This window comes from Lagopus muta, chromosome 8, assembly GCF_023343835.1.
Source record: "Lagopus muta isolate bLagMut1 chromosome 8, bLagMut1 primary, whole genome shotgun sequence".
In the NCBI taxonomy this organism is placed as follows: Eukaryota; Metazoa; Chordata; class Aves; order Galliformes; family Phasianidae; genus Lagopus; species Lagopus muta.
Genome location: NC_064440.1, coordinates 35,974,487 through 36,002,032, shown reverse-complemented (window position 1 = coordinate 36,002,032; position 27,546 = coordinate 35,974,487). Strand labels below are relative to the sequence as shown.

At 51.1% G+C, this 27,546-nt stretch overlaps 1 protein-coding gene across 12 annotated transcripts in view; it reads right to left on the bottom strand.

Annotated features, from left to right (window-relative positions):
* PCBP3 (poly(rC) binding protein 3) overlaps positions 1–27,546 on the bottom strand; it is a 46,486-nt gene that overhangs the window by 5,920 nt on the left and 13,020 nt on the right. For 3 of the 12 annotated variants that reach the window (XM_048953589.1, XM_048953590.1, XM_048953591.1), the window contains 12 exons: positions 16,744–16,883; positions 16,609–16,632; positions 15,922–15,954; positions 15,222–15,338; positions 14,767–14,898; positions 14,332–14,481; positions 11,810–11,884; positions 9,727–9,768; positions 7,261–7,339; positions 6,559–6,618; positions 4,102–4,154; positions 1,355–1,524 (listed from right to left, as the gene is read on the bottom strand). In XM_048953589.1, the coding sequence (XP_048809546.1) occupies positions 1,355–1,524; positions 4,102–4,154; positions 6,559–6,618; positions 7,261–7,339; positions 9,727–9,768; positions 11,810–11,884; positions 14,332–14,481; positions 14,767–14,898; positions 15,222–15,338; positions 15,922–15,954; positions 16,609–16,632; positions 16,744–16,812 (1,004 nt within the window). In that variant the 5' untranslated portion in view covers positions 16,813–16,883. The remainder of the gene's footprint in view (positions 1–1,354; positions 1,525–4,101; positions 4,155–6,558; positions 6,619–7,260; positions 7,340–9,726; positions 9,769–11,809; positions 11,885–14,331; positions 14,482–14,766; positions 14,899–15,221; positions 15,339–15,921; positions 15,955–16,608; positions 16,633–16,743; positions 16,884–27,546) is intronic. The other 9 variants (XM_048953593.1, XM_048953594.1, XM_048953592.1 and 6 more) reach the window with 8 other exon arrangements.

Sequence of the window (27,546 nt, the reverse complement as noted above, 5' to 3'; positions counted from 1 at the left end):
GGGCAGAGAGAGGGGCGGGGGAGACAAAAACAAGCGCTTAATCAACGGAGTAGAAAAGAAAACACAGATCCTGTGGGGCAGCACTGTCTCTCCTGCTTACGGCCCACGGGATGCCTGTGAGGCGCCCGCGGGCTCAGCGTGGTGCAGATAAATCCACTCTCTCCAATCACCCTGTCCCTACCCTGAACTAGAGGGTCAGCGATAATTCTCTCCCACTGCTTGGTGTCTCAATGGATTTCTCAGGTGGTGCTCAGGAGGTTCACAGACTGTGGAGATGTCACAGCTTATGGCAGAAGGTCACCAGTCTTACGTCTGGTGGCCCGAGCACATGGAGCGCTATGGACAGTTCAGGATGCTCAAGCACAGATGCTGAAGACCCTCACTGAATGCCCCTAGCAGAGGTGCCGTGCACAAAAGGTGCTGGCAGGAGATGTCCCAGCACATGGCTTCTACCAAAATCCTTCCTACCAGGTGTAAGCATCAGTCCCAGTGTCCTTGTCCCATTGGCATGTCACCTACAACTCCCTTGGTGCCTTCATTTGCTCTGCCTTTACAAACTGAGGGAGAGGCCAAGCTGTGTCCCATCTTTCCCCTCAACCAGGTCACCCTCCATCTCTGCTTTTGCCATGGCATGAGCCGTGGCTTGGACAGCCCTTTCCAATGACAGAGCCGCTCTGTTTTCTTTTCTCTCCTTCTTCAGGAGGCGGTGGGGAGGTGTCGTGGGGCTGGGCAGCGGGGAGGAAGGGGTGACGGAGCCTGCTGCAGGTCGGGGCAGAGGTGGGGTGGGTGCAAGGAGGGGTACAGCCTGCGCACACCTTGCCAGCACTCCCCTGCCCTCACCCCTTCTTCTTGCCAGCAACAGCATGAACAGATGGACAGACGGATGGATGGCCTTGAGAGACAGCACGAAGCCAGCCAGATGCCCCCCTGCTCATGGGCCGCTTGCCCACCTGGCCCACCCAGCTGCCCCGATGGCTCCGTGGCCGGCAGCCCCGCACGCAGCCCAACTTGCAGCATCCCCGGCCCTGCCATGCTGCACTGCCGGGAGATGGAAAGGAAGCGATCAGGCCATTCCCATGTCTGCTGTTTATTCGACTGCTTGGTTGACTTCATTCGATGGAGGAAAGCATTGGTGGAGGCCTGGAAGCGCGTGGGAGAGGCTCCGAGGAGGTAGCGAGAGAGGGCTGGTTTCACAGCAAGGTCCCAAAATACGCCTTCCCGCCACCAGACCAGATCCGTCTCCGTGCCCTGCCCCAGCGCTACCTCCTCGGCGGGGGAAGACGGCGATTTTGCCCTGCTATGAGCAAAACCCTCCTGGAGTGAGGGTGGCAGCCGTCCCGCCACCGGGTCTCACCTGGCGTTGATGAGGTACTGAGCGAGGCTGATGTTGGCGGGGGTTCCTGTGATGGTGATTTGGCGCTCCGATGACCCTTCCGTAGCGTTGGCGATTTTGATCTGTGCTCCAGACATCTGCCGAATTTCATTGATTTTGGTCCCTTGGCGTCCGATTATGCAGCCTATTAGCTAGAAAGAAAGCGCGGGGGGATGGCGTGAAGAAGCGCAGCTTGAGGACGCGAGCACGACCGCGCGGCCGGAACCTTCCTTGCCCTGCCTGGAGACACCGTGACCTCAGTGCTCACGAAACGAGGAGACCCAACCTGAACATGGGCACAGGGCTCTTAGGATCAGCCCGGCCCCAGGCGTCCCCCAGCCACTCGCTGCTAGCATCGCTCACTCATCCTGACCTCTGCACTCTTGGCATCTCCCTCACTGCCCTAGAAAGATGCTGCAGGTCAGAAGAATTCTATTGGAAAATGTCTTCCATGCTCTTTCAAAATTAATTAGTTTTCCTTAGAGCCATAAAGAAGCGTGAATTTTCTCAGTGGTCCCTGAGGGTGTCTTCATCCTTGCTCTCAAGTATTTGTGCACCAAACCAGGGGTCCCTCAGGCACCACCATAGCTGGGTAAGGCACATGAAGATGTGCAGCTTTTCCAACACAGGCACGAGGTGTTGCTGAGCGTCACTGAATCACAGAACTTCCTGAGTTAGAAGGGACTTACAAGGATCATTGAGTCCAACTCCTGACTCCACACAGCACCACCCAGAAATCAGACCATACGTCTGAGAGCGTTGTTCAGATGCTTCTTGAAGTCCCGCAAGTTCGGTATCACGATCACTTCTCTGGGGAGCTTGTTCCATGCCTTATCACCCTCCAGTGAAGAACCTTCTCCTGATATCCAACCCATCCCGTCTGGCCATCAGCATTTGAATGCCCTTCCACGGTTATACACAGGAAATCTGTGGGATGTTCTCATCAGCTGCTGGACTTTTGTCACTGGCTGTACAAAGGGAGACAATCACTGCTCCAAAGGCTTGCTGGTCCTGCTGTCAGATGTTCTGAGTGGATGACTTCACTGCAGCTCTCTCACCAAGGACTCAGAGCTTCCAGCAAAGAAGAGGGTTAGGAAGAGCACAGAAATGACCTGCAGTTTTCCTGAGTGATGATGCTGTCATGCACCATGCTGTTCCAAAAGATTTCCTTCTGCAAGTCCTAAAGAAAGCTTCATTGTCAGCCCATGGTGACGGGTTCTTAGCTCCCCAAAGCAAGAGCTATCTCCAGCCATGTCCTTCTCATCACTGCCTGGAGCGAAGGCTAAGGGATCTGAACACACACCCATCACAGAACTGGAAAGATCTGCTGTTTCCATGGCTGCTGTGTGATATTCAGCCCAACAGCCACCCATCCAGGTCTTCAGAAATAGCTCAGAGAGCCTCGAGGTGCTTCAGCAAACAGACATACGTGCAGCTGTGAACCTGCTGGAGGACCGTGCAGAGCCAGACCTCCAGCCAGACGTTCAGAGAGACTTCCAGCAGAATCTAAGCTTCTCTTGCACAGTGTTCAAGCTTCTGACAGTCATGGGAGTGACAAGCTGGATTTCATCCCAAGATTCCCTCAAACTCTCCTTTCTCTGCAGCGCAACCGTGGTCTGCTCTGCACTGCACAAACCTGCCAGTGGGTGCTTCGCTCTGAGACAGACAAGACTGTTCTCTTTTTCCAGGGAAGGTAACAGCAGGAATTTCAGAGCCATCAAAGCAACAGGAGGCACTTCCAGCAGATGGGAAGGAGATGCAGGCTGTAACACCAACACCCCACAGCTCTGATGCTACCCAGGCTTTTAGCAAGTGCTCCCAGTGGTCCTGCGTCCCGTGGCAGGTTGCTCCATGTGCTAAAAGGAAGGAAAGGCCCCTTTTCAGGGGTCACCCAATACTACCAATACTGCCAGCACTGGGCTCCCCCAGGCTTCCTCACTAGGATGACAAAAGCCTGTTAAACAGGAAGAAGAAAAGCAAACAGCCTCCAGACCCCATCCAGAAACCTCTGAGAATGATGGACTGGTAGGTGATGGTGATGGGGACCAAATCACGACATCATTTCTCCACTTTCCACTGAGCACAAGCTGGTTTTCATTCCATGGCAACTAGTCCAGAAGCAAGCGAGACCACGGGTCCAGGTGCTGCCTGCCTGGACTCTCCATCTCACCTCCTCCCATCTGAGCATCCCAAGCAGCCTCTTTGCATCTCTCTGGGAACTCCGCAACTCCAACCTCCTTCTGACTGACATCTGAGCACAATAACCACTTCACCACAGTGCCTCCACCTGTAAGACCCGAACACTGACTGCTGCCAGTACCCAAACACAACGCACCGTCTTTCAGAAGGACAGGTCTGAAACTTCTCAGATCTGCCAGCGGTATATTAATAATTACACTGGGGCTTGAGAGCTCCCTGCCCTTCCCCATGCTGTCAGCTGGGCCTTTTTCGTGAGCACTAAGTTCACTTGGGAAGGAAAAATGGAGCACGGAGGAGGATTCTCCCTAGGAAAGCTACCAACAGAGGAGAGCCCAGGAGGTGCTCCATGACCCCAGACAACCAGACTGCGGAGCTGTGCACAAGGTATGAGTGAAGACAGTGAAGGGGCATCTCTAAACGCATGTAACAAGGCTGTACATCTGCAATTTACATATATATGTATATATATACATATATATATGTGGACATACACACACACACACAGGTGGAGGAAGCGCCACGGTACTTACATCATTGGGAATGGTGAGTTCATGAGTACTGGCCGGGGGACTGGCATCCAGACCTGGGCATATGCAAGGGAAAATGGTTACAGCTCGCAGCAGCAGTGCAGCGGGTCGCCAGTACTTCCCCGCAGCAGTCGACATTGCAAAGGCTGCGTCCTGCTCAGGGGCTGGGAGAGGCAGGGGATCACACACTCCGGTACAAGGAGGAGGAAGACGGTTCTACCTGCCTCATCTGAGCGCGGTGCCACCTTCTCCTGTGCTGCTCGACCCTTTGTCCCCCAGTAGGACTGGCTCCAAGAAGGCGTGCATAGCACAGGGCTGCAGTATCACTGCAGAGGAGCCCTCATAGGTGGGATAAGCCCCTTCCCATGCAACGCTTCTCTGCACAGCAACAGAAAAACCAAGCCCTGAAGGAGGGCTGTCCATGTGCCCTCCAGCCCTCCCTGAGCTCAGCTCACTTAGGAAAGCAGCTCAGCAGACAAAGTGCTGAATTGCAGATGTAAACGCTGCCTGGAGTCAAGGTTGATGGACCCTACCAGGGAAAGGCAAACAGCACATAGATGGAGAGCCTGCTTCCCTGCAAAACTACATGGAAACGTGCTGCCTGCAGCAAGGAGTGAGCACAGCACAGTGCTCCCTCCCAGCTTCTCTTGAGACAGGACAGATGCTCACCTTTGCAGTAGCAAAGGGAGCCAGGAGAGCAACCTGTGTGTGCAGCTGCATGGGTCTTGCAGCCAGGTGGGAGCCTGCATTTCTCACAGGTCAATCACCTCATTGCTGGTGTAGGGACATACTAATCCATGGGACAGAAGCTGGCTGGTAGCTAGTAGGGAGTTGCAGTCATTTATGCAACATATAAACAACCAGGGAAGGCTTTTAACACAGTGCACAAGAGTCCAAAAGGCTGCAAGGCCTGCATCACAGCAAAGAGCAGGATTAAGGGGGTTGGAGAAAAAGAGCAGCAGAAGACTGGCACTGCCACACTGCTGTGACACAACGCAGCAGCAGCACTGAAGCCCTGGTCACGAAAACCAGAGGGGCATCTGCATGGCAATGCGTCACTGCCTTGAGAGCATTGAGCACCTACTGCGAGCCATGACTGCGTTTTCCTGGTCTGCACTTCCCTCTGTGCCACAGAAGAAGGGCTCCCATCTGTCTGCCTGGCAGCAGTAGCCTCAGTGTTGAACCCACACCTGTCTGGGCATGGCACCGTCACAGCAAGGTGTCCATGAAGAGCCACGGCCACGTCCCTTGGACCACTGAGAGCAGGAGCAGGGCGGACGGGTCCACGGATGCTAAATGCCCTTCATGCATGTGCTTCTCTTCCCACATGCCATCCCAGCCTTCCACATTCTCTCCCAGATGGGTTTTGGGGCATTGCATCACCCTCTGCGTCATGACAGCTGTTGTTACAGCCTGGAGATTACTTATTTTGGCACACAGGCTCCTTCCCCTCTGATACACACATGCAGTCACCATGGATGCAACACAAGGAGACACAGAATCAGAGAATTGTAGGCTGGGTTGGAAGGGACCTTAAAGCCCACCCAGCTCCAAACCCTTGCCATGGTCAGGGACATCTTGTTTCATAGAATCACAAAACCACAGGATATCACGAGTCAGAAGGGACCCACAAGGATAACTGAGCCCAACTCCTGTCTCCTGGTTGAGGAGTCCAACATCCTCCCATAGAGCAGGCTGCCAAAAGGCCCATCCAGCCTGGTCTTGAACATCTCCAGGAATGGGCCGCCCCTAAGGCTTGGCTAGGGCAGGATCAGCGCCACAGGCAACGGCAAAGGGCAAAGAAGGGTGTGTGGAGGACAAGGATTCGTGGAGCAATATTACGACATTTATTTTTGCTACCACCTGGTTGGGTCTCTTTCCATGGTCTGTGTTTGGGTGATGTTCCCAGATGCTTTCAAGGCAGGCAGGAAGCGTGCCCCAAGTCCGGGAGGTCTTGGGGTGATTTCCCTGAACAACAGCGGGGTATGAAAGCACATTCAGCGCATGGCCTTGCAACCGCCAGGGACATCTGAAATGGAAATTTCTCCAAGATGGCTGTGATTTGGCTCTTCAGGGTCCGTTAAAAACGCAGCTATCCCTGAGTGACTCGAGAGACAGCTAAAATTTCATGTTATTGCTAATCCCACAAGTATTTTTCTATGCTTTCTAGATGAAGCTTGTGCAAAATTAAACAGAAGAATCACGGTGGTGACACTGGTGTCTTTCCATTAGATAGATGGCCGTTACACACAAACATCAAAAACAGGTAACAAACTGCAGGTACTTCTCTTAGGACATGCTGCACAGAGGGGATGGAGGGCACAATACTGCCCACCAGGAAACATGCTCTCTTCTCCACAAACAAGACAATTTATCCAGGAGCACAACAGTGGCACAGTCCTACTTCAGAAATATATTTCAGCAGCCGCCTACTGATTTCCCTGTAGCTTTGTGTTTTACCTGATGATTGGCCCATCAGATTTTGAGCTTCTTCGGAGGAATGTAAGGGCAGCTTTTCTCCTGAAGAGCAAAGAAGAAACAGATTTAATGCTTTTGCCTTCGAGGAGATAAGCAATGTCACTTCATCTAGGAAGCTCAAAATATGATGAACATACGGACAGAAAAGGCATTTCCATCCAGCATCTCGACCACTGAGCTTTCAGCATTGCCATCCCCTGTGCTCTATCTCTATATCTGCTTCCTAGCTCTCTGTGAAGCCTTTAGCAGCATTTTTGCAGCCCAGGCTGGTGAGCCACACCGGCACCCGGCACCACAGCACCTTCCCATTGCTCTCCCCACTGCTGCCCCAGCCGCATCCCGCAGGGCAGCATCTCTCACTGGTGCTGCAGGATGCAGGGACATCCTGCCCGCTGCAATGGGTGCATGGCAGGGGATGCTGGCTGGGAAGGGTGGTGCTGGAGCTCATCCTTCTGCTCAGAGAGCCAGCAAGGCTGGGAGCAGAGCGGGCATGCATGGTTATCCGCTGCCACATCCCCCAGATTTCTACCTGACCTCTCTGCTAGCCTCTCCCCATGGGTGCTGCAACCTCAGCTTCACTTCTCCTATTTGTTTCTGTTAGATACAGACTCTTTTTTTTGAAAGAGAGAGAAACTCTACAGGTAAGAAGAGAAGGATATCTAGAAAGGGTGTGTGGGTACGTACCAGGGAAAGCGGGGGTGGTCTGTCCAAGGGGAGTAAAGGGGGTTTGCTGCATAGCCAACTGGTGGAGCTTGGTCAACTGCTGAGGGGTAGGAGGGACATTAGAGCTAAGAAGGTTATTGTCATAGAGTACAATAAGTCACACCAGAAAGCAAGAACGAAATTATAACGGAGAAAGAAAACAAACCAAAAGAAACCTAAACCAAAACAAAAAAAAACTAACAAAAAAAAAACTAACAAAAAATTGGAAGCCATGTTGAGACATGGCGAAACCAGCATTAACAGAAGGACTTGGCCTGGGTAAGATGCAATAAAGCCCAAATCTTTTGCAGAACTGCTTGGCCAGGGTCTGAAGTACAATACTAGCTAGAAGCCCATCCTCAGCCCATCAGATAGATGTCCTGGCTTTTTGTCACGAGCACACAGCCCCTGTGTGTGTGATGAGCTGCTAAGGCAACAGCATGGCCTTGTGCAAAGCACCTCCAGCCCCTGCCAAGTCTGCAGCATGCTGCTCACTGCTGGCTGCCAGCAGAAGGGCACCTGCTGATGCGTGGCCCCTCTGGTTGTGACCACCTCCCCAGCACCGGGGAGGAAATGTCTCCATGAGATGGTCAGCCCGTGTGGCTCCTAATGCCACCTGGAACATGGGCACCGTGAGCATGACCCCGTGGCAGCACAGGGGCTTCAGCCGTGGCCAGCAGTAGCTCAGAGCCTCGCACCCCTTGCTGTGATGGGGACCTTTTGGAGCCCCGACAGGAAGCGAGAATTTTGTTGGGAATACATTTTGTGCTCTGTGTCACTGTTCCAAATTAAAACCAAACAAAATGAAGGGGGATGGAGGTGGACGGGTCGGCTTCAGTGGGGAGCAGGAGGGGATCTCCATCACCACCCACACTCCACCACGCTCATTGCTGCTTAACTGAGGAACGATGGTGCTCTCCAAACAATCAGAAATAGTCCTGATGATGGTTCTTAGCAACCCCAGGCAATGCTGAAGCCCTCCAGGAGATGAAGCTCCCATGGGTCTGTGTAGGTTTTGCCAGAGGGAGAAAAACCAGGGCAGGAGCTTGCAATTCAGCTTTGGTGTTTGAAACGCTGTCACGGGTCTGCAGGAAGGGTCTGCTAAACACAGCGACCTGTGTTGCAAGAATGAGGGCAATGCCCCCAAACTATCTTCAGCATGAGTTTCTTTATGGAGCAGTATTTAAAATGACAGATCCTCACAAGAGGGCTGCAGGAGGGGAGTTGGCAAGCACAGCTCTCGCACGCATGGCTTTTTTTCCAGGTCTCAGCAAATCTGCATGGAGCTGGGCAGAGCGCAGCAGCAAGGATCAGACACTGCTTTGCCAGTGCTGATGAAAGCTTAAGTACTTCCAAAGCACTGTGTTTGCTATGCTGCATTTTATTCCTGTCAAACAGAGGGGAATAGTAAGAAGGAAAACACGACTTGCTTCCACGGTTTGCAAAGGAAAACTGGGACAAGAACATGGCGATCTACCCATTGCAACACGCAGCCGTGTTTCTCTTCTGCTCTGGGGAGCTGAAGTGAAAGGCACACGATTCAGAACATTTCTGATCAGCATTACAGCGAGCTCTTCAAAGTACGCACATCCTGGCACCACGTAGACAGCCAAACCATGAAAACTGAGTGATATCCGTGCTCCTCTGCTGCGAGCAGGGGAAGTCACTGCTCCTACAGACACAGCCCAGCCTGCAGAACAAGCACACGACCAGGTTGTCCCCGGTGGGGCCGTGGGCAGCGTGCACTCACAGTGCCTGCTGGCCTGGAGAAGAAGTATAGCAATGACTCAACATCCAACTCGCCCAATGGGCAGGAGAAGCCCTGAGCCACATCAAACCAACAGAGCTGCGCCACAAGAGCAGCGTCTTATAAAAGCATCCCTTCCCTATGCGTCCCCCAGCATACGCAGTGCAGGTCCCACGCCCGCCCTTGGTTGTGTATCAGAATAAGCCATGAGCAGGGGGGATTTCAGCACGAGCAAAACACATTCCCATCCCTCATCACCTGGATGAGGATCCCACGGAAGAGACATGGCCCTGCTTCAAATAGGAAACCAGGCTCTGACAAAGCTCTTGCTGCTCCCATCCCACCCAGACATCTCTGCAAGCCATCAGATGACCGATGCTCTGGGATAAGGGGGAAATAGAAGATAAGTTCCTTTTTTTCCCCTTCCTTTGCTCATTTTGATCATTTTGAGGCACAAAATGTGTGATCTGGTTGGTCTCATCATGAAGGGATAGCACAATTTAGCATCAGGCCAAGTCCTCAGAATTAATAAAGTGTGTGTTCACAGGTTAAAAGGCTACTGAGGTATTACAGAGACTACACGTGGCCAGTTACTTTGAGAATATGCTATTAATATTATTGTCTAATATTAATATTCCGTCATCTAACAGTAGCATGCAGGTGACATAACAGGGTATAAGAAAAACAAGAGTAAAACTCACATCCGGGTGTGGAATGGCGTATTGTCCCTGAATTGTGTAGGCCTGCAAAGGAAAAACAGAGGCTGTTAGAGGAGGCAGAAGGTGGTGAAGCCCTGCCAGCCCTGGGCTTTGCTGGGTTTGGGGCTGCAGGGAGCCCCTCCCAGCCTAGAGAGATCCTTTGGTTCTTCCCAAAGAAGAACACAGCTCTTCAAACGCCCCAGGGCTGTATGAAGAGGAAGGCAAGGCTGCAATGGGCTTCACTGTGCAAAGGTGCTCAGCAGCCAGAGCTCTGTGCAAGGGGTGCACGATGGCATCACCACCACCCTCTGTGCCTAAACGTGCATCCTAATGCAGGCAAGGCCGTGCCGTCCTTTAGGGTGCACAGCTCCCAGCCCGCTCCAAACCTCCCATCCATTTCAGCACTCTGCTGCAGCCATGCAGCGAGGCTGCTGCCACACGTCCCGGGGCTTACAACAGGCAAACCCATGCAGATGTTGGCTAGACAGTTTGCTGTTATTACCATCACCTGTAGTAATCCCTCCTCTTTTGCAAATAACCTGAAGATAAGCACCGCTGTGGGCTGAGAGCCACCAGAGTGCCCAACGTTTTGGATTCAACCAGCTAGCAAGATGCATCTCTCCACATTATTCAGATGATTCTGAAAGAAACGCTCTCAGAGATGGATAGCACTTGATAAAGGGAGAGTAAAGATGGCCAGGAAAAAAAGAAAAAAATGGAACACCTCCTGAACACGTGCTGCATCCTTCACAAATAATGAGGCCTTTAATGCCAGGGAGAGCCTTGCATTTCCCGGCAGCTTGATTCGGCCTTTGGCTTTTGATTTGAGACGCTAATTGGAAGCAGCAAAACGAAAGGCAGGGAGGTGAACTGGAGGGATGCAGACTGAGCCTCTCACTCCAGCCTGGCCCACGAGGAGCTGCCAGGGCTGAGAGGCTCACTGCAGCAGGTGGGGATGAGCTCTGCTGCCCACGGTGCCCACTGCATCCCACAGCATCCCTGCAGCAGGAGCGTGCTGCCCCTTACTCTCCCTTTTGAGAAGTACTGCTTGCCAGGCAGCTGGACCCAAAGCTCCTTTCCAGGATGGTTGCTCAGGCTGCACAAAACCTTTGCCCTGATGCTGGCAATGACCACGAGATGCTAACTCAGCACACTGCTTGAGAGCCTGTGCTTTGGGCTTGCTGTTCTGCTATTTTGTTATGGAGTGGGAGAGCAAGAGACAGCTAGGTGTAGGAAGTGGCACCAGGTAATTCACGTCAGGTTGTGGGCCAACCTGATGGTGCTCTCCAGGCTTTATGCTCATTCCTGCCATGCTTTACAGAAATCAACTGCTCATTAGTTTAACTGAGAGGCACAACTGGGAACACATGCTTCAACGTAGACTTAAGGCACGCGTTGCATACATGGCTATTCTGCACACAGAAGTCTGCTGTCGCCTCTAAGAGCTGCCAGAAGTTGCTGCAAGCCTTTATTTAGCCTGATTTACCACGGCATGACATGACATAGGCTGTCTCATGGATACAGGTGAGGCTTATTCCGGCAGCAGGAGTTCCCTCCTGGTGGCAGGGATTGACCCCCCCACGGAGCAGAGGAACAGCCCAGTCCTGATCAGGCTAAAAGGAGCCTGGCCCACCTGATACCAATTTGCAACATGCAAAGTTCCTTATAATTAGATTGGTAATACCAGAACATAGGAAATATTCACACGTGCATGGCCCCAGCTATCAGCAAACACTGATAAAAAATCAAGCTGATTTCTGAGCCAGGGCTCCTAGAGGTGCGACTATGAGCAAAATCAGCATTTTAAGTAAACAGATAGACTCATCCAATACAGAACAGCCTCTGTGCTGTCCCCAGCTCCATCCTAAGGGCACTGTAGGCACCATGCTCTCTGCTGCCCCATCCCTGCCCCTGTCCCCAGCAGTTCTGCAAGGAGCTTTTGGTCTGGCTGCTGCGGCGCGACACGGATGTGATGACACCATGCAAGTCAGAAGGCAAGAAACCTGAGTGCACTAACGGGCAGCGGCTGGTGCTGCAGTAAAAGGCTGAGGTTGGCAGTGGAGGCTGCAAGCGGGTCGGCTCTTACCTGACCACCTGCAAAAATGACAGGGGTGGAGGCGGGCTTTGGGCGGTAGGGAATGGTGGCACCTTTTGGTGGGGACTAGGAAAAGGGACAAGGAAAGGGAGAGAGAACATTAGAACAGCTTTCCTGAAACAGCAGCAAAAAGAGCATTAGAAAGCACCCGACGGAGCACGGGCTTCCAACCCGTGCTGTGCTGCAGGGTGAGCACAGCCTCCGGGGCCACGGCCAGCAGCACCCGCACCGGGCAGACAGCGTCTCTGGACAGGAAGACATGGGGGAAATGGGCATTTAGTGGACAAGGAGGACACCCTCAGGAGTTCCCCTGCAAATGCACAGCACCTTGGAACACCTGTCAAGCTTCCCCACCTTGGCTCTGCTCTACACACGTTCTGTCCCCTAGACAAGGCTGATGTTGGGCTGCAAGATCCTTCTCAGGACGCTCCGTAGAGGCCTTCAAGGCACAAGGAGCTGGGGAGGAACGTGATGCGTCTGTGTTGCCAAGCCCATGTGAGCATCCTCACACAGCAGCTCTCCTTGCATCATATCTTCACCATGGGCACAGTGGCACCTCTGAGGCTTGGCTTGGTTTCTCAGCACCCAGGCAAAGTGCTGCCGCTGTCACTGAGGCCTCCCATGCTTCATCCACTGCTTTGGCCACGGTGCTGGGAGTTAGAGGCAGCTCCATTTGCACAAGGCTTGGCAAGCCCTCTCAGACAGTAAGGTGAGCATTTCTGCAGATCTCACCCCCAAGCTGCACAGTGGAAGCTGTCTGTTGGAGCAGCCAGGCAGGTGCCAGCAGCAGAGCAGCTGAGATTTGGGAGATTCCTTTGGATCGTGAGAGATTTCAGATGAAAGCCTTCTGAGTCTGCCAGAGGTGAAATGGTTCAGTTGCTGCTAATATGTAAGGATAGCCAACATAAATTACATTATCTTGTAGGAAATTCCACCATTTTCCTCTACATTCTTCTACATGTCTGTCTGTAGCCACGTGGCATATTCAAATCTCCTTGCTTAGCACAAGTCTCTAGGAAAGCCGTGTGATCAAAGCACTGCATGTATAACCACAAACCTGCTTTTTCTTTCATCACATTACAGATCTTGGAGGGGATGAGAGAGAATTTCTGTGGCAAGATAACCGAAGACATAAAAGCTACAAGGAGCAGCTCTGTAAACTGTTAAAGCTAGGGGACTTTCCAGATCTATGACTGCAAGAAAATTAATGTGTTTGTTGTTTTTTTTTTCCTCTTTCCCACTGCTAAGCAATAAAGAGGAATATCAACCCTGTGTTTTGGTCAGTGAGAACAGCAATCACCCAAGATTTATAACACACAGTGAACATCACCACAATCCCACCTCTGCCACAGCACAGAGCATGACCTGGAGCCACTGCATGGCTAAATACATGCTCCTCTAACAGCACAGCGTGTCCATGTGAGCACCAGCAGTGGTTGGCATCAAGGTTCATGGCCTTTCCTCTCTAGCCATTCAGCTGGCAAACTGAAGTTGCTTATGGCTGATGTTGCTTCATCTCAACCACATCTTGGCATCCTCTTCTGGAGCTCTTGCAGCAGCAAACATCCCAGTGCCAAAACAAGAGGCACTGGACACAAACTGGAGCACAGGAAGCTCCTTCTGACTATCAGGCATCACTTCTGTGCTGTGCAGGTGACACTGAGCCCTGGCACAAGTACTTCGAGGCTGTGGGGTCTCTTCCTTGGTGACCACTAGAAGCCTCCTGGACAAGGTGCTGGACACCCTGCTCTGGGTGTCCCTGCTGGAGCAGTGGGTGGGCCAGATGCACCCAAAGATCCTGCCAACCTCAACTGTTATGCAATTCTGAAACGTTTCTCCCTGCCGTAAAGAAACAGTGGCATTAAGGCCACCCAGCAGAGCAGTGTGTCTGTGCCTTTGGCTCTGGGAGGCACCAGGATCGGGGATGTCACTGTGTCGTGACAGCAATGGGTTCCTTCTTGAGCTTCTCCAAGGTAGTAAGCATGGAGGTGAGGCACGTGGTTGCAGACAGCTCCAGCAATGAGCTGTTGGCATGGCAGCATTGCTCCAAAGCAGAGGACTTTGTGAATAATTTATCCTATAAAACTGTACCCTTGCCACACGTTCATGCATGCCATGGCTCCTGCCCTGCACCCACCTTCCTCACCACCTCTCCTCCTCCACCTCACTGGAGCTTGGGCTTGGATTCATGCCCACCACTCCCTTCCCTTGGCACCCTCTCAGCTGTCCCAGCACAGCAGATGCACTGGCTGCCTCCTCCCAGCACTCCTGTCCTGAAACCTCCTGGTGTTGTGACACAAACCTTCTCCTTTCAGGCACCCAACCGGTTTCCAGTTTGGCAAACTAAAAATAACACAAACACAGTGAGGGGAAAACACACTTGGGTGGGTTTCACACGAAGGTACCAGGAAATGAGAGTGGTCCACTAACGCGTGGTGAACAGTGACAAGGACATGATCCACAGCTCTCAGTGCTGTTGTGATGCCGGGCAGGTTTTGTCCTATATACTTTACCCCCTTTGTTACAGACTGTACCTCCAGCATCACCACACAGATCTGTTTGACACACTGGATAATTGCGTCGGGTGTCCCCGAGATTGTCACCGCCCGCTCCGTGGAGTTGGGCAGCATGTCCCCTGCCACTTGAACCTGAGCACCTGTGGACTGGAGACAGAAAGAGAGAGGAGGAGGAATCTCAGTGCAGAAGCCCTCATCCCTTCACGCAGCTTCAGCTCCAGCGCCACGTGCCCCCAGAGAGCTGCAGCCCCATCCTAGTGAAGACATGGCAAGTCCCATGGGACAAAACACGTGACACCGCTCCTGCATCAGCAGAGACCGTCCTGGGAATTGCCTTGACTCACAATGCCAGCTCATGAGCATCCCCCATTCCAAGGACGCAGATCAGCTCTGAGGAGCTGGAGTTGCCTGCAGTAACTAAGTGTGATTTACCTCCCTGATTTCCTTGATCTTGGAGCCTCCCTTGCCAATCAGAGAGCCACACTGGCTAGCTGGTACAACCAGTCGCAGCGTCACTGGAGGTTTACTGGTGGCAGTGCTGTTGCTCATTGAGTTGGTTATGTCCTGGGGAAGAAAGAGGACAACACATGAGCCCTTGTTCCTCAACCCAGATGTCAGCCACGCAACCCCAACCCAAATGCCCAGAGCCAGCAAGGAGGGGTTGCATCTTCCAGACCTAGGCTGGGCTCAGTTCTTGCCCACAGAGAGATGTCTGGAGCAACTGGGAAGGCTTTGTGCCGAGGCTGTGTACAGGGTGAGCGAGCCCAACCATGCAAACATGGGTTGAAGGCATCCAGATATATTGCTGGACCCAACAGTGAGCTACGAGGGCTGCATGCAAACCCTCACACTCCACCCTCTCGAGGGAAAGGGTTCGCATTTCTCACCTCCTCAAATTTGTAGGCAATCATGGCAAAAGCCTTGAAGATGGCATCGGTGGGGCCAGTGATGGTCACAATCCGCTCAGGGCAGTTTCCCTCTGAGATGTTGATTCTCGCCCCACTCTGCAAAGAGAAGGGCATTCCTGGAGCAGCCACAGCCAGGCAAGCGACCGGATGCAGCCTCCAGCACAATCCTTTTCCTGAGCTGGATCCTCAGCACCCAAGAGCAGAAACTCAGAGTGCCCTGGGAGCACATTGCAAATTGTTCCCTGGTCACCACATGAAGACATCTCATCTAATCTTAAAAACTCCCACCCTTGCTCCACGGTACTTCCAGCCTTGAGCCCCCAGAAAGGATTTCCAAGGCCTGACTTGGATAGTTTTCTGCAATGTGAACCTGTGCTTTCAAGGCAAGAGCGGCCTGTGGCATCACTGTGTGTGAAGAGCTCTGCTTAGTGATCTAGTAGCTCTTTGGCAGCTAAACATACAAAGACCATGCTCATCTCAAGAGCAATCTTATTTCATTGTTTCAGAAGTAGAAAGCTCTTGTCTCTGGAAAATTCCCAGTAAACACAATATCTCACAGGGCAGTGAGCCATTGGGACAGCTCTGGTCATGCTGCGTGTGCTGCTGGGAGGAGAGGTGCCAGCCCTTCCCACTCCTCATCCCTCTGTTCCAAATCACTTCATTGATCAGAGTTGCTCACCTCTTCACGCATCTTCTTCACAGTCTCTCCTTTCTGAAATAAGAAGCAGAAACGCAGGCCATTGTAAAAACTCAAGACAAAACAACCTTTCCAAACATGCATCTCTCTAACACACTGCAGCACCTGGCCAAAACTTCGGGGAGCTCCGTGACACCTGGCCCTGACACCTACGTGATGGGTGAATTGAAGGGCTGATGATCCAAACTCACCCCTGCTCCCACATCTGTAAGGACTGACACAGACAAAATAGCATAACTGTACCTTACTCCTCCCTTTCTAGATTTCCTGTTGGGAGGAAAACCTCAGGGAAAAGCTCATCGACAGTCTAGACGATCAAAAAGACGGCCCTTTAGAGTGGTTGCGAAGGATAGTTTATGCTCTAGTATCTACGGAGAACTCTAATGTCATGAGATACAAAATGGCTGCAACTGTGACTCCTTCCAGGCCTGAAAAGTTGATGGATAAACTAAGGTGCGAGCATAAAGAATAAAGAATAACAAAGAATAAGGTGTTAATGTTGCAAATCTGCACCACCACAAATAGCCAGGACTTAATCGTGGAGCAGATGCACCTCGTGAAGCTTTCTGCATGAGCTAAATGGTGCCCTGTGGCCAACAAGGCAAGAATTTAAGCTGGTTTGCATCACATTCCTTAACCTTATTTAATGAGTCTAAAATATGTGCTTACCTTCCCAATGATGCTTCCGACTTCCTACCAAAAAAAAAAAAAAAAAGAAAACACCACAGAATAAATGATGTTGCAAGAAATGAATATAACCAAGCAGGAAAGGGAGAGGGGTGTAGCCCTGCCAGGAGCCTTTACCTTGCCATGCATCAGCAGCCGGATGGTGAGGGTGACGTTCAGGCCGCCTTCGGAGACCTTTGACTCCATTTCCTACCAGGGATGGGAGACCAGTGGGAGGATCCCCAGCACGAGAGGAGGCAGTGGCACAGCTGTATCACCTGGGGACAGAGGGGCAAGGATGGGCATCCCTGGGGTGAGTTTGCCTTCCTGACCCCTCCTCACGGATTCACCACCCCTACCTCTGCCACCCCACCATCAGCACGTCTATCTGCTCCTGTTAATTGCGGAGAGCTGGACTAGATGACCTTCAAAGGTCCCTTCCAATTCAAGTGATGCTATGATGCTATGATTCTGTGACAAGGGAGCAGGGAGCTGGTAGAGCCCCCTGGCCAAAGACTGACTGCAGAGCTTGGACTTCAAAAGGCCCAGGGCACGCATCTGGCAAACCAAAATTCACCACTCTGAGCATGAATGAACACTCAGCAAATCTGGAGCTGTGGGTTTTGGAACAGCCAGCTCTTCTGTAAGTGGAAATGCCCATCAGACTCCAAGCATGATTAGCAGGAAGGGCTGAGCTGGCGTGCTGATCACTGCCCTACTGGATTTTAACCCAGATCTGTAAGCCAGGTGCTGTGCCTGATGAACGCACGCCATTTCCAGCTGCACATATCTCATGAAACCTCGGCCCATTTTCCAGGCGCTGATACATTCCCTTCCACTCTTTCTCTCTTTCCTCCTCTGCCCTCTAGGGGTAAAAATGCTACCGGCATTTTCGAGGCAGGGGAAGACAAATCACAGTAGGTAGGGAAACAAATCCTCTGTTTGTTTTCTTTTTTTCCCAGCATCTCTGTGCTGGGAGTGGGCACACCAAATGTCTCTGCAGCCTACTGCATGGGGAGACCAGTCCTCTGTCATGGACGGTGCCAGCATCCTCCTGTGTGCAATGCCAGGAGATCTGCAGCAATTCTCCTCCATGTTATTTAATCCCTCGGTACACATCAGATGGGAGATTTTTCTGTCACAAGCATCTGCTGCTTTTCTGTGCTCATACAGTGGTGTCTGTGACCAAAAAAAAGGAGGTAAGCCAGTGCTTAAGTATTCAAATATAATATATTTGAAGCAAAGAGGCAGTTGGGATGTATAGATGTGTAGCAGGGCACAAATGGCCACGAGACGGGCTTGAGAGAAAGCATCCTCCTCCAGTAGGCTCCCACAAAGCTCAAAATGGACAAAAGCCATGCGGTGAGCAGGGAGATGATGCTTTCCCACAAGAGAACAGCTGAATGGAGACGGGGCTGTCACAAACCCAGCAGCTCTGGGAGAGCTGACACGTCGGCTGTGCTGCTCCAAGCAGGGGCTGGCAGCCCCAGGGAGGTGAGCCATGGCTTTCCCACCAAGTACACATCAAATCCACCACTGTGCTCTCACCAAATGCCCTGTATTGCAGCCACCCACCACCGCCCTGTGCTCCCTATCCCTCACATGGGAGACCCTGAAGCCGGCCGTTATGTAAATGTTTCCAATTGATTGAAAAAGTGGGTCATGTGTTAGCCAAATGCTCCTGGCTTTAAGATCTATCAGCATTATTAAATTAAACACGCTTCATGCTCCAGCAAGCAGGAAAGCTACATTGGCCTTTTCTTAATCATACTAGTGAAAGGTAAGTCTTTTATATGGGAGTTCATAAATGCGGTGGAAACTACGAGAACAATAGAGCAGAGGCATTTACTCTGTCCATGTACCTCCCCCCGGCCTTCTTCATTCTTCACAGACAAAGTGTTGAGAAAAAATCTCACTCCAAACACCATTTTGAGCATTTCAGAGTGTTCTCAGCCCAAAGAGACCCCGTGCACTAGGACCCATCTCCTCACAGGGCAAGCGAGCTCTGCCTAGCTCACAGCATCTTCAGAATTGCTCCTTTGTCCTTCCCTTCAGAAGCCCCGAGGACACCATTACGTCCAGCCTGATGGATAAAGCAAAGTGCCCAGCTCCAAGCCAGCACAGAGCTGGTGCAGCCCTGCAGAAGTCAAAGATGCGGCACCATGAGATGGAAGAGCCGAGTTTGGACCCAAAATGGAAGGTACACTGCAAACCAAGTGAGAACTATGATGCCTGGGATGCAAAGGAGCAGAGCAGCACTCTAACCTGCAGGGTTGGGAACGTGGCACCCAATGCTGATATGTCCCAAAATGTTTTTCTAAAGGATGACCTGACTGCAGAGAAAACAGAGCTTTTAAATCCACCTGCCTTTTGGAAAAGCGCTTGCAGAAGGCATCATCAACACATAGAACAACCCAGCTCTTCACCTCCCCTTTGGTTTTGAAAACAAATCTAGTAAAGTCCAGGAAACGTTCTCAATCCATCAGAAATACCCACTGACTGCAAAACAGCTCGTGCTCCAGTGACCAAGTAGAGAAAAGGAAGGAAAAATGGAAGCCCAGAACAGTGGGAGGACTCCTGTCCCTCCCCAGATTTTTTTTCCACACCAGTTTGTTGGAGGTTGGACAGATTGCCTAAGTTGGTGCTCTCGCCTTTGTGCCAGCCAACTCACATTGCAAACATTGAGAAGCACTTAAGATTGAATGAAATCTAATTATTAAGAGAATTCTGAACACCATGTATTGAATTAATTCAGTTTATTTTAATTCAAGACTGTCATTTTCATGTCCTGGCCCCCTCTCAGGAGATGGAATATAAACATGAGGAGGAAGGCTGAGCGCTGAGCTGGCCTTCATTCTCTAGCTTGGTTTCCAAGCCTCCATTCAGCAATGGTTCCACCAAGCTGGTGTCCCCCTGGGGGAGCATGGCTGGCTCCTGCCAACACAGTCACCCAGCTCATGGCATGTTTGCCCTGGAAATGTCTTCCCGAAGGGCACCCAAATGCCACCACAGCCAGGCAGTGGCTCAGAGCACTTTGCTTTTCACCAAAATGCCATTTCACGCACCTCCAACTATCACCAAGATAAAAACAAAATCAAATCAAATCAAATCAAATAAAATTAAAAGCTCCAAATGGCTCAATTTTTGCTCAATACACTTTGTTTCTTTGTCTCAGCTGCTTTCCAGCAGAAACATCCTCTCCTCCTGCCCATGCTGTACTAGCCCTCCTCTTCTTTCTCCTATGCATCTGCTGGCCCTTACTGGGCATGGCTCCAGCCAGAGCTGCCTGCAGCCCCTCTGCAAGTGAGAACCAGGGCATCTGCTACCAGAGAGGTCCATCTAGCATCACTGCTGTCTGCAGAGCTGACATCCCACCCTTTGAGGCTGAGGGGTCCCTGCTCCCGCTATGGCACACAGTCCCTCCTCTCCTTATGTCTGGGGTTTTGTGGGTGTTTTCCTTCCTGTGCTCCCTCTTTGCAGCAGTACTCTGGTTCTCATTTCCCAGACACCTGTGGAAGCTGCAGTTGAGCAAGAGCATCCTTGCCTTGAGCAGACACCATTTTTCAAGTCTATTCTCAAACCTGCCCTCCAAGCCAGACAAGAAAGCTAGAGAGCAGGCAGAAAATATGCTTAGGTTATCTGAACTGAAGTCACCCTGGTGCCCCTGGGACCACGCACTGCCAGAAGTCAGATGCGTAAGGTGGGGTTTCTTCTCCAGATTCCATCATGGAATATTCTCCTCAGTGTTACAGAGATCAAGTTTCACAGCACTGGCTAGGTGTTTATTTTGGGGGACAGCAATGTTTTCTTCAAGCTGTCCGAAAACAATCAGAGAAAACAACTTGATGCAAAAACATCCCAGAGGCACAGCCCTCCCCCTCCAAGAAGGGCTTGGATGGAAAGTTCACAGGCACTGCCAAGTAAAACTCAAAGAAAGTCTCCATCAGCCTCGTCACCCATTGCACGGCCTTCAGAAAACCACTCCTCCTTGGTAGGTTTGTTCAATCCAGGCTGCCACCCCAACTCCAAAGCCTTGGAGCCCTGAAGGGAAGAGCTCTTGCAGGTCCATGCAGGCAAAGCACTGGGACCAGCCCGGGGTCTGCACGAGAAGCACGTGCCACCCACCCAGGCACCACCCAAAGGTCCTGCTCTGGAGCACCTCGGTGGTTGCTCAAAGGCAACGTTGATCTGAAAAGCATTCAACACATATCACGGCCTCTGTGGAGCTTCAGGAGTCCCACCAGCAGGATTCCAACTGCAAAGCCCCAGCATCCTTCAGCACACCATGATATGCCATAGCAAGGGCCGTATTTCTAATGCATTGGCTGAGTTTCATGTTTGAGATTAACACCTTGGCCAAAAAGTCCATACTGCTAAGAGTACACTTTTAAGCAATGAGGAGGAAATATTTAAGCATCTCTGACCTCTTGATACCCACTTCCTAAATCCTGAGCCAGTTTTTTTCTGAACCTTGGAGACTGAAAGCCATGTCCTAAATTAAGAGGGCAGAAGGCAGCCTAGGAAAGAAGTCATTTTTCTGACGTTATACACTTTCCCAAGATCTGCCTGCCCACTTGCTTAAGCTTTCTCCCCACTCATCTCCTTGTGGCTTGATCCTGCCATTAAGACCTAATCCAGTGATTTTCAGCATCACATTTTAGCGGCTGGGGGCAGCGTGCCGCAGCGAGCTCAGGATTATGACGACAATGCAGTCTGGACAGATCAGGCTGGGAATGGAAGGAGAAAGGATAAAAATTGCTGTGGCAACAAACCAAAGTCTGGTACTCACTAAAAGCCAGGCTCCAAAAGGAAATGCATCAACTAGCGGTCAGAAGATGAAGCCATGAGAGGACAGTCGCATGGAAGTCCAAATGCGTCACGCCTAACGTTGTTTTGCAATAAGGCTGCATTTGCAGCTGCTGCTGGCTTCCACAAACAGAAGAGTCATTTTGACTAATGTCTCCTCCACTCACTCTCCAGCTCCACTGAAAACATAGAAAACTCTAATAGAAAAAAATTGATACCTCCACTCTAGCTTGGTACGTCAGCCATGGCATCCCCACGTCTCACCAGCCCTTGGTCTTTCCAAGCATCACTGCAGATGTAGCATCAGTACATCTCCCTGCTCTTGCCATCTGGATGTTTCATTCTTGGTTACCTGCTCCCATTCCCCTGCTTTCCTCCAGGTGATGTCTCTGCTCATGGCCCACAGTGTCACCCAAAGGCTGCTGAAGAGCAACTGCAACCTGCCTTCCCATCTGCTCTTGTGAACCATAGGATTCTTCCAGCCTCCCTCACTTTTATGCCAGCTACCCCAACTACTATTGCAGAGATGCAATTGTTCCTGCTTTGGACCCCCTGCTCTGCCCCTTCTTCCAGCTCCCATGACCACATATTCAGAGCCAGGGCCATCATCACAATCAGCCTCAGCATCCTCATCACAATCAGCCTGCATCCTCAGCACCTCTGATTGTCTTCTACCACCTGATCCTGCCCCCGATCTCTCTGCTAGATGGAATTCTTGAAAGCTTTTCTCCATTTCCTAAACAATTGCTTCCTATCCCCTTCAAGCCAGCGTGGATTGCTCCCCAGGTCCCTTGCCCCCCTGAGAGCAGGGCTGCTTGTTCACACTGGGTGGCCTTCCATACAGAACACTGGCTCTAGGTGTTGGTATCAGTCAACATCTCTGCTCTCAGACCTGCCCAAAGCTGTGCTAAAACTGCTCTTCCCCTCAGGAAATTCCCCATTACTTTCCTGGGATTCTTCTTTACACAGCACATCCACCAGCTGCCACACAGATTTGTTTCAGGCTAGTATCAGGCTGTGCATCCTGCTTTTGGGTTCCCTTCTGTTGAACACACCTTAAATTCAGGTGTTTTCAGTGGTACTGCTGAGAAAAGCTTGGCTCTTAAACACGATCTCTTCCAGTTTTTGAGAAGAAAATAGAAGAGGAGCTCTACACAACGTGCAAAACTCCCCTAGCCATTTCACCTCTCTTTTGTAGTTGTTACTTACTTTAAATTTCAGGCATTTCAGCCAGATTTCTGACCTGACTGGCAAACCAAGAAATGCAGCATCACAGCAGTGGCCTGTCCCACATAGAGAAAGCTGGTGAGTTCCTATCACAAAAAAAGCACAAATTTTGGGTCCTGCCAGCAGGCACTGGAAACTCAGGGAGTGACATCCAGGAGTCCCTGCTTATCTGTTGGGTGCTACTGCATCCATTTTAACCCACTGCACCTCAGAGGTTAATGACAAGCAGCCTCCAGCATCACCCTGGTGTGGGTGGTGAATGGATGGGAAGTCAGATGTGAAAACAAGATTGGACCCCCTGATGTCAGACAGCATTAATATCCACAACCTCTAACGCAAGCCCAATCCAAAGAGAAGCCCTGGATCTGTCCTGATGGTCATTACAGCCTTCTTTTGTGTGATGGCAGCAAGGGAATCTACAGCTTTTCCCTGTTGATCACACCAGGATGAAGATTTTGCATGCAATGAGGAAACAATTATTTGCACCTGTGAAACCTCCAACTCCATCTTTCACAAGGTCAAAAAACCCTGCTTGGTCTAGCAATAGCTCTGCACTGAATTAGTTTTGTATTGAATGAAAGCTGCTTCTGGAAGGCTGAGTGTGGAGACAACACACTTGAGTTTAGTCACTTTCAATTCACCCTGTCAGCTACTTTTGGAACAACTTGCCAATAAAAGAGTCCTTTCAGTGAAGGTTAGATTGTTTCGGTACACAGGATATTTCAGCTCATTTCCTATGAGCTCTGATGCTCTTTGCTCTACTCTGTTGGTCTTACTGCTGCTCAGTCACCAAGAGCAACTGCACATCTGCAAATGTCTGTAAGCCTTCAGCAAGTGCTGGGTGGGCTTAAGACACCGTGTGGTGAGAAAATACCATCTCCTACCATCATAAGGAAGGCGTCTGTCTCCTCAACCACAGATTTTACTCTGCCAGAAAATTAAATAATAAAGCAACACATTGAAGATTTTTTCTGAAATACCAGCTGTCCCTCCATGCTCCAGCCAACTCTTTGGAGATTCTGGGAAGCAGGAAGAGGTGCTGATGAGGAGCTGGGTTGGGCCAACCATTTGCTATTCTCCATTCAGCACAGGTACCCAAGTCACCTTGAAAGGCATTGCTGCCATTAACACGTTGCACCATTGGCTTTAATTAGCTGAAACGGTGCTGCTTTGCACTGCTGAGATTTAGAAGCCAAGAGCTTCAGTGCTGTGCTCCATATCTGCATCTTGGATGCGTCATGAGACCCAGTGCTGCAGAGGGTGGCAGGACCAAGCTGCTGGAGAACAGAGAACCTCACATGGCACAAGGGGAGCCAAGCATTTCTGCAGGCATCTGCAGCCCCAAGGTAAGCTTGTGCAGAGAGGGGAAAGCCCTAACAGGTGGTACAGCGGTGGTAGGAACGTGGTTCCAAATATCTTCCTATGTGACATTTTTTCTGAAAGAACCAGGGAAGCCTGAAGTAAAGGAAACTGTTTGGAGATGGGTGGGAAACCCCCTCAGTGCTCAAAGAGCAGGTATTAGAGGCTCTTCTGTTAAAGTGCCAGGTGAAAAGGCAGCTTAGGGGAGCCAGTTTGGCTGAGAGCATGGCAAGAACCCAAAGAGAGCTTGGCAATGGTGGGGAAAATAAGATATGACTCAGGAAGGGAAAGGGAAAGTACTGAATGTTGTTCTGGGAGCAATAACTCAGTGTACAAGCTCAGGATCTGCGAAAGAAAGCCAAGAATAATAAGATGGGTCTTCATGGGAGATCCAGCCAACAGAGAGCAACCCTGGATCCACGAGGACAGAAGGAAGGGCCAGAGGAACCAAGGTCTGCAGGAATGAGGAGGCTGGAGGAGATGGGGCATTACGCAGGGTCTTAATTGCAGCAAGGGAGATCTGGGCTGGGTGCAGGAACACCTCTCAGCAGGACAGCCATGTGCTGCGCCCAGGGTCAGTCATGCTGCAGGGCTGCATCCAATTTAGCCTTGTTTTGCCCCAGCTAAAAAGCGGAGTGAGAAAATGTTGTGACAAGGCTGCCTGGTGGTCCAGCCACCTCACCCATCCTGGAGGGTCCCTCTACCACACACATCTCACAAGGACCTCGTTCTGCCTTGGACCTGGCATCAGATCACACTGCTCTGTGGATGATATAAAGGACATTTATCACCAACACTGCGCACACGTGCCCTGCAATGGGACACATCTCTTACATGCCATTTTTCAGCGGAAGGCCAAAGGACACTCAAAAGAGGACACTCATGGCCGGAGGTCCATGATGAGAGCTCACCAAGGAAGAGAGGCCACATGGGGCTTTGCAGCCCTCGGAGGACATGCAGCCTGTCCTCCTGCAGCCAGGAAACCAGAGGGCACAGCTCTGTAAAGAGCTCCAAGCACGCGCCCGGCATCCTTCTGCCTGCGGGGACGGCTGAGAGGAGAGCACCTCTGGGGTTCCCAGCAGAACACAAGGGGCATTTTCATCCTGCTGGACAAGGAGCCACCAAGGAGGTGGCCTTCCGTTCCTGCCCCCTTCTCCCCACCTCCCCACCTCAGTCCACCACAACACACTGCACACAATTCCAGGCATCCCAGAGTCCTGAGGATGGACTTCCACCGCTTCTGCAGAAAATGCTTGCAGAGCAGCAGTCAGCCTGCAGCCCACCCACCACCCCCCTCTGAAGGAGACCGCCTCTGGCCAGACTGGCTTTAATCCCAGGCAGCATCATCTCAGTAATTTCCCTCCATTTTCAATCTCCTGATCTGGGGGCAGCCAACAAATCCCTTCATCCTGCAAGTGCAGCAATCTCCTGCCTCATCTCATCCCAGCCCCATTTCTCTCCCTAATCCCTGGAAATAGGGATGAGGCTTGCTGCATGACGGCTGCCCTGGAGGTGTCTGTCCAGGCACCGGTGCACGGACAGACTGACCTGGAGCACACAAGGGCAGACAGGACATGGAAGGTCGAGACAGGCAAGTGTGTTATTTTGACCATGGGGCTGGACCTAGAGCTCCTCCGTGGCACTGGCTCTCAGCAAACCCACGTCAATCACCTTGGCCAGAGATGCTCTGGCCTCTGGGAATATAGGCAGGGGTGGCATGCGACAACATGCCACCAACCCCAGGCATGAGATGCGCCATGGATGGAGGCAGGCAGCGTGACCCTGTCCCATGCTCACTGATGAGGAGGAGGAGGAGGAGGAGGAGGAGGAGGAAGAAGAGGAGGAAGGTGGCCCTGGGCGGCTGGGGGTGGATTGCCGCCGCGCCATGCTCAGACCCTGACAGCAGGCTCCAAAACTGTCACTCCTGATCTGTTTTCACTTCAGCTAAACCTCAGCCTCGATTACGATCAAGGAGAGCCGTGCTTTCCTCTCTCCTTCTCCCTGTGGTAGGTCCTCTATAACCTCGGGTCCAAACACTCAGCCAAGCACACCGAGGAGGAAACCTGTACACGTACTGAGCATGGGACCAGAGCTGCGGGGAGAGTGCCACGACCACCCCCATCCCCAAATCTGGCCCCAGAGGAGGAGGTCTGGTGACCTGACACCATTTACTCACATAGCAAAGCCTGAATAAAATAGAAGAAGACAGATGTGTGTGCGTGCACAGCCGCAGCACCAGGATGGGTGCAACAAGAGAAAAGCGTTAGAGCATGTTGCAGGGACAGGCAGTGCTCCCCACAGGGCTGGTGTTGGGCTGGGGCTCATTCTCGTGCACCCACAGACATGGTACCTACCCCCCTTCCCTGCTGCAAACCCCATTCCCCAAAACTACTTTTTTTTTTTCCCTCTTTCATCCTGGTCAGTATTCCCCCCCCCCCAACAGTGTGTTTTCTTCAGAAGGAAATGTCCTTAAATTCAACGAGATTAAAAGAACATCTCTGATGTTTATTACCCTAGAGGAAAGACGTCAAAATGTGCCTTTATATCTGGAAATACTATAAATGTTTGCACAAATTAATCCTTAAGAGAGAGGGAAAGAACTGAGATTAAGAGTTTCAAAAATACGACTGAATTATTTTGGAATTGAAGATGAAAGCCCAAATATGATACAAAACCACGACTTTTGGTTGGTTTCTGTATCAAAATGCAAGCTATAGCATCTGCCTTTGCATCTGTCAAAACAAAGGTCAATCATTTTATGGAAACCTAAACACATTGCCCTTCATCCATTCGGTTTATTCCGAGCCAGACGTGACTCCCCAGTAATAAGATGGATTTCTCTAATATGATTCGCATTAAAATGACATTATCCCAGAAAACTCAAATTACAAGACAAACATATCTGAAAATACTTTCCCTTCATAATGAGGATGTGATATTTCGGGATTGATTTAACAGCATTTCAGCCTTCCCTAACCTCTGAAACTAATAACTCACTTTTATACTCACAAAGAAACGTTTCAACCAAATAAAATGCCACCGGAAAGCAAATAAAGCAAAGGCATCAGAAAATGTAGCAGCCATGGGGAAGACGCTTACCCAAAGAATAGAAGGGAGCCATTATAAAAGGCATTCCTCTCCTCAAATAAAATTTCTGCCCATTTCCTCTGCGCGAGAGCAAAAATTAATGGAAGCGTAACCAAAATGCAGAAATCAAATCAAACAGGCTATGGGCTTCTATTGCACGGACAGACCCAGGTGTGATGAGCACTGATGTTATTCTAGCCCCCGTTTCTTTGGGTTGGTGTGATTCTGGCTGTCCCCACACATCCACCAGCAGCACTGTCCGCAGCTCGCACCGTGCCTCACACAAATCCATAGCAGATGGATACCCCAGCTAACGCGGAGATGGGCGCTTCCCGACCCGGTGGTTGTTAGCATTGGCTACAATATGCAGGTAAAGTTACTCTTTGTTTTCACAAAATCCACACTGCAGCAAAGAATGGCAATTCTGCAAGACCAGATAGTTGGAGGAGCAGCCATTCACTG